The sequence below is a fragment of the Sebastes umbrosus genome, chromosome 16 (genome assembly GCF_015220745.1).
Source record: "Sebastes umbrosus isolate fSebUmb1 chromosome 16, fSebUmb1.pri, whole genome shotgun sequence".
In the NCBI taxonomy this organism is placed as follows: Eukaryota; Metazoa; Chordata; class Actinopteri; order Perciformes; family Sebastidae; genus Sebastes; species Sebastes umbrosus.
This window is the reverse complement of record NC_051284.1, coordinates 23,265,025-23,275,066: the sequence shown is the minus strand read 5'-3', so window position 1 is coordinate 23,275,066 and position 10,042 is coordinate 23,265,025. Positions and strand designations below refer to the sequence as shown.

At 39.7% G+C, this 10,042-nt stretch overlaps 2 protein-coding genes across 2 annotated transcripts; one reads left to right on the top strand and one right to left on the bottom strand.

The window, feature by feature from the left end:
• The first annotated feature begins 2,448 nt into the window (after positions 1-2,448).
• On the top strand, positions 2,449-4,864 carry odf3l2a (outer dense fiber of sperm tails 3-like 2a). The gene is made up of 5 exons (XM_037747453.1): positions 2,449-2,497; positions 2,850-2,960; positions 3,105-3,230; positions 3,373-3,514; positions 4,451-4,864. The coding sequence occupies exons 1-5, from the start codon at positions 2,449-2,451 to the stop codon at positions 4,794-4,796; spliced, it is 774 nt and encodes a 257-aa protein (XP_037603381.1). The 3' UTR covers positions 4,797-4,864.
• ebi3 (Epstein-Barr virus induced 3) lies at positions 4,809-10,016 on the bottom strand. The gene is made up of 6 exons (XM_037747452.1): positions 9,657-10,016; positions 7,825-7,939; positions 7,620-7,719; positions 6,943-7,060; positions 6,627-6,793; positions 4,809-5,344 (listed from the first exon to the last, which is right to left on the bottom strand). Exons 1-6 carry the CDS (start codon positions 9,757-9,759, stop codon positions 5,189-5,191), a joined length of 759 nt encoding a protein of 252 aa, XP_037603380.1. The 5' UTR covers positions 9,760-10,016; the 3' UTR covers positions 4,809-5,188.
• Between the last annotated feature and the right edge of the window lie 26 nt (positions 10,017-10,042).

Here is a 10,042-nt window from a genome sequence, read left to right as displayed (position 1 = left end):
GGGAACTTAAGACAGTGGTTGTGTTTCCTGTCAGTGTAGCGGGTTCCTCAGCAGAGTCTTATTACTGAGCCCGTGATCACTCAGAGTCACTGGTGCTTAATATTTAACCAGTGTGAGGGTTAACTTGGCCGTGGCTCTGCTCTAAAGGCCTTAGTTACCTCTGTGTTCAGGGATAGAAGTAGTAGAACGGGAGAGCAAGAGGGAGAATTTCTACCTGAGTTTCTCACGCTGGAAAGCAAACATCTCTGTTATTTACCGAAAGTTAATTCACCTCAGGCCTTTTCTGTCACAGTTGACACTTTTCAGATGCTGCCTGGGTGCTATGCTAGCAGTCAAAGTAGCCTACTATAGGATATGGTGGAGTTTTCTCAACCTTTATTTTAGTTTAGTTTAGAAATTGACATTTTTTAATTGAAGTTTTGTAGTTTGAATGTCAGATGTGAGTATTTTTTTTATTATTTTCAAGGGTATGGATTGCAGCTTTTCATGGATTAAATAGAAGTTCTTTAAACATATATCTATTATTGCAGTTTTAAGTCAAGGGGAGGGTCCAAAGAAAATATTGGTAATGCTGATGAGGGTCCTGCTTTTTTTTTTTTTTTATAAAATGAAATATAAAATTCAGCCCCCCTCCCCACCCCAGTCATATTTTTACAGTCCCTTAGATCAACCTATTTTCCTTGAAGCCCCCCCTACTTGTATCTAAGAGCTACTAAGTAGCAAACATATATATATATTTGAATAGTTTTATATACAGACTTGTATATATTATCAAGTAAGTGTGTTATTATGATGTTATACATGAGCAAATCTAATTTTGTCAACTTCAAAGCAGATGGCGCACCCCCTGTGATCTTTGGTACCCCCCCTAAGGGCGGCCTGGACTCCAGGTTAGGAACCAGTGCCTTATATGATTAGAACTATTGTTTAAAGGGACAGTGTGTAGGATTTGGCAGCATCTTGTAGTGTGGTTGCAGATTGCAACCAACTGAGAGTACCCCTCCGCTCACTCCTTCCTTTCCAAGACTGCGATAACGTGAGCTGCCGAGTGCAAAAACCATGGTAACGCAGTTCATCCTTACCATAATAACACAACTTTACGAGCGACGGAAGTCAGACGGCGGCTGGCGGTACAACTGTTTAGCACTCTGCGGCTCACGTTACCGCAGTTTCACAAGCGTGTCGAAGAACTACGGTGGCCTTCAGGTAACGTAAAAACACAAAAGACTCTCTCTAGAACCAGTGTTTGGTTTGTCCGTTCTGGGCTACTGTAGAAACACGGCGGAGCAACATGGCGGACTCTGTGAAGAGGAGCTGCTCCCTATGTAGATATGAAAGATTCTAAGCTAATGAAAACACAACAATTCTTAGTTTCAGGATATTATACACTAATGAAAACATAGTTATGAATATTATATTCCATTTCTGCTGATATGTCCCCCAAAATGTTACACACTGGTCCTTTTAATGAAACCATCTGAGAAAATCTGAGGATTTTGCAACTGAAAGATGGTGGATTAGAAGTAGTATAAGAAGAAAAATACGCAAGTACATGTAAAGTACCTCAACATTGTACTTATCGACAGTACTTGAGTAAATGTACTTGCTTCCCACTACTGAGTGCTGATACATTTTGGCTTTTCACTCCGGCTGATTTACCAGCCAATAGAAGAGAAAAGGCACAAACATCCCCGGAGATTTTTCAATATTTAAAAGCCTTTTTGTTTGTTTGTTTTCCTTCCCGGAAGAAGCCATTTGGCACGCTGTTACATCACCTTACTAAATTTACCCCGCCGCTCTGGCAGGCAAAGAATCATTTAGAGATTTTGCATTGATGTATAAAAATATATTTAACAAAAAGCTGTCCAAATGTTAATACTCACCAGCCCATGGTTTTCATTACAGCACCGGTGAGCTGGCACCTGCAACAGAAGATCAGTGTAAGTCCTTTCATTTTTAATAGCATGGGCACTGAGATGCTATTAGTTACACTTACAGGAGAGTGTAGTTGAGTGGGTCACCACACATACTGTTGTAGTAACCTAATGCCTCAGAATAGGATGAACTACATTACGTGTTACTGACATTATTGTTGCAGTGCTTTACTTAAACAAAGCACTTTAACTCTGAATTGCATCTCTATTTAACTTTAAAAGATGTGTCCAAGACAATCACTGTTTCTCTGAGTCAACTCTTTGGCCCTGGTTGTTAAAAACATTCAGCCCTGAGGGGACTTTGGTGGAGAAAAGGAGGTGGAGAGCAGGTTGGGGCGTAACCGGGGCCTCGTCGGTCAAGATAGGGTTTCTTTCACCTCACGGTCATGTATAATTCAGCCCAGGAGGCCACGGATCACCTGGAGACTGAGAGCCACACACACAAAAAACAGGATGTGTCTGAAGTGACAAGAGAACCAAAGAGGAAGAGACAAAGAAGAAGAAAGACAGGAGTATGCAGGAGGTGATGAAGAAACGACCGATAATCTCTGCTAGAGAAAGAGGTCAGTTCAAGAAATCTGTGTGTGTGTGTGTGTGTGTGTGTGTGTTATCATAGCAGCGCTGCCTTTGTGCTCTCTCACAGCATTATGCAGCCGTTGCTCCATACTTGTTTGAGGTGTCTACTTTGTTTAGAATCCATTTTCCAAAAACATGCAGAGGAGGAACGTTAAAAAGCATAACCATAGAAAATGAGAGAAAGAGCTCCCATATGGAAATCATCAGAGGCAACGTAGCCCAGAGCCAGAGAGCCAGTGGTGGGTGTGCCATACTGCTGCTGCATGGAGCTGAATCTGTTGCATCATTTTCATCACCCCGTCCTCCTCCTCCTCCTCCTCCTCTTCCTCTCTTTGTCAGGCCCTGGCCCCGGACGCTACGCTCTGCCCCCTACAGTCGGATACATCAACCATGACTTCACCAAGCCCAGCAGCCCGGCGTACTCCTTTCACGGCCGCATGAGCAGCACCAGTGAGTTGTTATATATTCATGTTCTGTTATCTGCAGTGCCCCAGTTTTCACTCCACAATGTCTCTTTTTTCATGCTAAATTGGTTTTTAAGTTCATTTTACGAGGTCTTTGGATGATGGTTTGTGCATCCTGTTTTTTCTGTAGTGATCTCTGTGGACTCCAGTCCAGGACCGAGGTACCACATTGGTGCCAAGGTCACCCGGTTTGGCCGGATGGAAACTCCCTCCTACTCCATTTTGGGCAGAGGAAGACGCACAGTGAATAATAAAGGTGATAAAAACGAACAAAAAACCTCCTGCTCCACACTATTTACAACATTTCAGTCTACTCTATACCTTCATCACCGACACACCTTAAAATGAATTAAGATAATAAAGGAAAGACCAAGACCAATTTCTATCCCTGTTCATAGCTGAGCTGTACCAGACTCCAGGGCCGGGGGCCTACAGCCCCGAGAAGGCTCCACCTCTCAACGCTCACCACAGACCACCGTGCTACACCATCGGCTCTCGCTCCAGATACCGCTCCATGGATGCCGTACCAGCACCCAACAGGTGAAGACAGCAGGACAGAGACTTTAAAGGACAAGGCTGGTGATAGGACCACACTTATTGCTCCAAAACTATTAAAAACACATCAATGAGACAGCCTTGTCTCCTAAAAATTACGTGGATCGTGGATGGGTCAACCAAACACAAGGCTTTCACCTAGGAGACCGTTGTTGGTGTCCCATGTGAAACCAAAAGTCAACGTACACCTAGGTTAATTTACGTCCATAGCTTAAATAACAAAAGTAGTAATTTTAAGCCAAACCATGATGTGTTTTTTTTTTACTAACCTTAAACAAGTAGCTTTTCTGCCTAAACCTAATGAACTACTTTTGTTGCATTATGTTTTGTTGTTTCATTTTCGTAGTCATTTTAAGCCAAACCATGACATTTTGTACTAAACCTAACCAAGTAGCTTTGTTGCGTTTTTTGTTTCGTTTCAATTTACAACATTTAATACGTGTTTAAAACTGTTTAAAACTGTTTAAAACTGTTTAAAACTGTGACCATAATCCAGGAGAAAAAACGTTTCCCTTGAAACATAACTGAGAATGCGATTTAGTTGTATAAAAATGTTAAAATTTTGTGGGAGACAGGGTTGCAATGAGATGACGTGTAATTATGATGAACACTTTAGTTTATTCTGAGTGCATCCCACATATAAGGTCCCAACAGATATACTATTTACTCCTGTTTGAGTAACATCTGCTAAAAAACTACAGTGCTCAGCTTTTTTTTTACCATATAATTTAGCTCTTTAAAGAAAAATGAGTATGTATTTAAAGATTTACGTCTTCCGTAGGAATGAATGGGCTTAGCTGGGGATTTGGGAAAGTATTGAGGAGCAGAATATTTCCAGCCTTATCATTTAAATCACTGTTGCTGAAATGAAAAGTCTCTGAGGCTCAGTCTTAATACATGTATTGTTTTTCTTCCCTCCAGCTATAATCTCCCTAATCTACTGGGCTGCCAGGTTCCCAATAAACCCTCCAGTGCCAGCTACAGCTTCTCAGGCCGGAGGAAGGTCGGATCTCCCTCCGAAGACCTCTCCATGAGCCCCGGACCGGCAAAATACGACACCATCAACCCGGACATTTACCACCAGCGCCAGCCCTCCTTCTCCATGCAGCAACGGACTAAGAGGCTTAATTATTCCTCTGCTATTCCCGGCCCCGGCTCCTACAGCCCAGAGAAGTTTCACGTGCATCTCCCCAGACCGCCGTCTTTCACGCTGGGCGTCAGACACTCAGAGTTTGTCACCCCACTGGTGGTGAATGTCATTGACTGATTGGTCAGCAGATTCAATACGAATGCCTTGTTTTTATTCAATGTTTCACACAAATGAGGAGCTGCCACACAATGATGAAAACATAGTAAAATGTGTCTTAAAAGAGGTCAAAAGGGGGTCATAAACGGTTGAGGTAAAAACTGATCAGACTATCAGACACCCTGACAAACTATCACAATGTCTTACAGTATGGTTTCTATATTATTATTATTACACCAAGAATATTACAAAAAATTAAATAACATTTTCAGTGGAAATGCTGATTGTACACTGTACAGATAATATCCATTTATAAATAAAACAAAATATGAATAACTGTTGCTTGCATTGCTTGTGCAGATAAAAGACACTGGAGGTGACGGTTAAATAAAACAGGAAGTGAGAGGGAGTCTCTACAGTTTCGTTACTGGTATGGTGATATTTGCAGGTGAGCTCCAGTCACTGCATTCGCCCAGACCCAGCAGCTCCTTAGCACACACCTGGAACATGTAGGTCCTCCCTGGGGTCAGCACCTTCAGCTCAACCTTGGTGGTCTCAAATGGACCCAGCTGGAGGAGAAAATATAAGTTCAGACAAGTGGAAAGAAAACATCCAAAATACACATATATGATTATTTTACTACTTTGTCTGTTTGCATCTGTAGATTTCTGCTAAATTCAACCAATGTTAGCATTAGATAATGCCTCATTTGCTTATTTAAACATACCATTTCAGGAAACTTGTAATACAAAATATAATCGTCTTAATGTAAGTATTCAACTGGGGAAGTTTCATGGTGGTGTATATTAGTTAATTTTTTTACCCTATTCACTTGCAGCGTCTTGCAAAATGTATGGAATTTTACAATACAAATTTTTAAAGGCTGCTTTGTCAAAATTAGGTTTTTCTCAGATATCTCCACTTCAGTAGCACTTACATACACCAAACTTTCCAGTTTCCTTCCTATCTATATCCTGAAGTTTTTTACAGAGGGCTTTGTTCATATATTATTCATAGCTTGATTTATACAACATTTTATTCCTAAAAACATGGCGAAATTGGATTTTTTACTGCTGTTGACAATTATTATTCTGTTTTATGGAGTGATACAAAGAGAAAATTCCCTCTGTAAAAACCTTTGACTCTGATACATCAACAAAATGAAACAAGAATTTTGAACATGGCTTTATCTAAAGTTCAGATTTCTGTTCTGGGAATTGATGCAAATTAGCACATATTTAATTAGATACTGCCTCATTTGCATATTTAAACATAACATTTCAGAAAACTTGTAATACAAAAAATAATTGTCTTGATGTAAATAACCAACTGGGGAAGTTTCATGGTGATATCTATTATATTTACCCTATTCACCTGTAGTGTCATCCCTTGCCTACCAGCACCAACACGAACATGAGTAAGCGTATTTCCCAAAATGTCAAACAAATCTTTACACGTTTGAGCATTTAAATGAGGAAACAAGCTGCCTTCCAATCAACATTTGTCAGTTTAAAGTAATCATTAATGAAAATTTTACAATTCTAAACACTATAAGATGAATCATTGTGTGTATGTTTACGTTTATACTGAAAAGCTACTGTACTGCCCCATAATTAAACATTTTAATGCTTTAAATGAATTCAAACAAACAATTCTAAAAAAACAAAACATTACAACTTAGTTGAAATGGAAGAAGGAAGGATTTCCACAGATGACGGAACTTCCTGAAACGTTTTTGAAGTTGCCTCAAAAATGAGGTAATTTTGAACTTCCACATGTGATTATCTGTGTAATAATGTAGAGTTTTTAAATCACACTGCGGCCGCTGCTGATGATGAAGGTTATTCTTACATTGACAGACTTTTGGGTGCCCTTGTGTTCCCACTGGTACAGGATCTGGTATTTTAGGGGGAAGATGTCTAGGTTAGCCCAGGTAGAGGGAGGAGACCACTCCACCAACAACAGGTTTCTGGTATCATGAGGGGAAACCCGGACGTTTTCGGGAGGATCTGGTTTCACTACAGAAGAAGACAAGTAGACAAAGACAGGAATTTTAAATCAAAACAAAAGTGTCTTTACAGTTTACACTACATTATCATCATTATCATAATCTAAACTGTCTATCAATCACTCTCTCTATTCTCGTTTAGACCATTTCAGTTCTCACCTATATCCTCCAACATGAAACTGGACAGATGGGAGCTGCTTCCTCCAGAATAAACGGCCGTGACGTTGATGATGTAGTTGGTGAGGAGCTTCAGGTTGGGCAGGTTGCAGTGCCACAGCTATTAAAAAAAGATACAGGATTATATGTGATGTTAGGTCATATATTATGTATAGCTTTATATCTATATATATTATTTATATGTTAATGTATATTTCATGTCTCAATTTAAAAATTACTTTACTAATTTTTGCACACTGACAGCTTAATTTAAACTTAATAGTAAAGACATACGATAAATTATAGATATATATATGCATGAGAGGATGGATGCTCCCAGTATTATAAATTCATAATTGCTAGCAGCCAAGCACAACGGCACTTATTTCTCTTATATTACTGACATACTTTTCACCTCAGACTCACAAGAAAAACATGAAACTGGTCTGTGGTTTGTTTACAGCTGCTGTTTAACATGAAATGTAAATAGGGGTTTTCCAATCCTCTGAGACCAGTTTAGATATGAAGGTGAGAGGATCAACATTACAGTAACATTTTCATCATAATATTCTCTATATTCACTGAGGTGTTGGTTTCATTTAGACTAAATCAGAGTGAGTTTTGGAAACTCCCCTCTTCAGCTACAGTGTATCTGCTGCAAAGGTAAATAAAGCTGGTACCCGCTCAGATGATGGTGACGGTGCTGAGGTCAGATTCGAAGATGCAGAGTCGGGCTGGATGAGATGGCACTGCTCGGTGACCGGCTGTCTGTGTCTCTCACTGGAAAACACATTAACACACATATAAATGATGGAGCTCTGTTTTACTAAAAAGGGGTCAGTGGTTTGGGGTCACCAGGAAGAGGACAGCTGCTGTCAGATTTACCTGTAGGTGGCAACGTAGTGTGTTGGTGGGGACTGAGAGGGTTCAGGCCAGGAGCAAAGAGTCACGTTTGGGTAGCTTGCACACCTGCAATGCACTTTGGGAGTGGCGGGAGGATCTGAGGGAAGAAAATACACATAATGTTCAACATGAGCAGAGCAGAAGATGTTTATATTCATTTCGTGTTTTTGCTTCTATGTAAAGGCTGTATTGCTCCCTTTTTTCTTGTTTGTTTGTCACTTAAAGGTCCAGTGTGTATAGTGTTTATTTAATTTTTTTAATAATTTTATAGGCACGTTATTGTTTATGTTTCATGCACTTTTTAGGATTTCATTTAAATTTCGTTGTACTTGTACAATGACAATAAAGATATATTCTATTCTATTCTACTTAAAGGTCCAGTGTGTAGGATCTGCCGGTATCTAGCGGTGAGTTGAGGAGATCGCAACCAACTGAAGCCTCTCCCGTGTGCCAAAGTGTGTTGGAGAACTACGGTGGCGGACGCAAAAACACGAATGTCCCTCTCTAGAGCCTTTTTAGAGTGTGTGTGTGTGTACGTGGGGAGTGAGTGGTGAAGCAAGAGAGAGAGAGAGAGCGGCGGCGACGGGAGCGAGTAACGTTATCGACTCCGGCCCAAGCAGGATAAGTTAACAGAGTTTGGTTTGTCCTTTCTGAGCTACCTTAGAAACATGGCGGACTCCGTGAAGAGGACCCGCTCCCTATGTAGATATAAACGGCTCATTCTAAGCTAACGAAAACACAACGATTGTTATTATCAGGTGATTATACAATAAAGAAAACATACTTATTAATATTATATTCCATTTCTGCCAATAGATTGCCCTAATTGTTACACACTGGTCCTTTAAAAGGCATTCAAATATTAAATAAAATCAATAAAATATAAGTTGAAATATCTCAAAAAAGGCAGAAATAACATAAAATAATGGCATAAGGCACACAAAAAGGCTCTATAATCACTCATAGCAGGTAGAAAAAAACATCTAAACAGAGGTGTGATTTTCCGGGTGTAATAGCAGCATCATATTTTAAAAATCTATTACTTTTCATTCAATAATTTTTTATTTACTCAAAGAGCACTTTTCCAGATGCAGGAACAGAGGTGATTTATTCAAGTACTGTACTTAAGTACAATTCTGAGGTACTTTACTTGGGTATTTCCATTATCTGCTACTTTATACTTCTACTCCACGACATCTCAGTGGGAAATATTGATTCACTCCACTGCATTTGGTTTGAAAACGAAAGTTACTTTGCAGATTCAGATAATATGACAAAATGTAATCAACACATACATTATGATGTATTATATTAAGTTAATATAAAACTTTATAGATCCCCGGTGGAAAGACCCACCTTTACCAGCTGCAGTATTAAAGTTATGAACACATTAATGTATCAATAATTCATATTCAGTGATATAATTTTCTGATACAGGCCATTCTGCATAATGAGTACTTTTACATTTTGTACTGTAAGTATATTTTAATGCTGATACTTTTGCACTTTTACTTAAGTTTTGAATGGAGGACTTTTACTTGTAACATATTTATAACCTGCAGTATTACTACTTTTACATTAATAAAAGATCTGAGTACTTCTTCCACCACTGTGCAGGAATATAAACACAATAACAGGATATGAGAAACCATAAAAACAACAGCATGATATAGTAGAAGAACATTACAACAAAATGATAATTTCCTGTTTTTGGATTCTTGATTAAAGTTCCTGCATGTTGGAAACACACTCACACCTTCAGCCTCACAAACTACATAAACATTGAGCACATTTTCACTCAGATTGGTACTCACTCCCTGATGTTGCCGTCACCCTCAGCAGGTCGAGCGCTTGGCCTCCGAGAACACACATGAGGAGAGTCACAGTGACGCGCACACTGCCAACCATCGCAGCCATCAGAGCTTCAGGTGGGAGCTTTGTAAACACTGTAGTGGACCCTCACCTATGCAAGATATTGACTGCTTTTATTCTATTGTTCCCTTGAGTCAAAGTACAGAGATAACTAACCGCCTCGCAGCCTGTTGAAGACTCTTCTCTTCTCGTCTGTCTGTGCGTTTGAGCAGCAGCTGATCAGCGCTTAAAAAGCCTGCTCAAACTGAAAGAGGAACAGCAAATGTGATTTACTTTCGCAGGAAACCTCCATCAGAAAGACCCGCTTGGTTTCTACCCACGAGTCAGG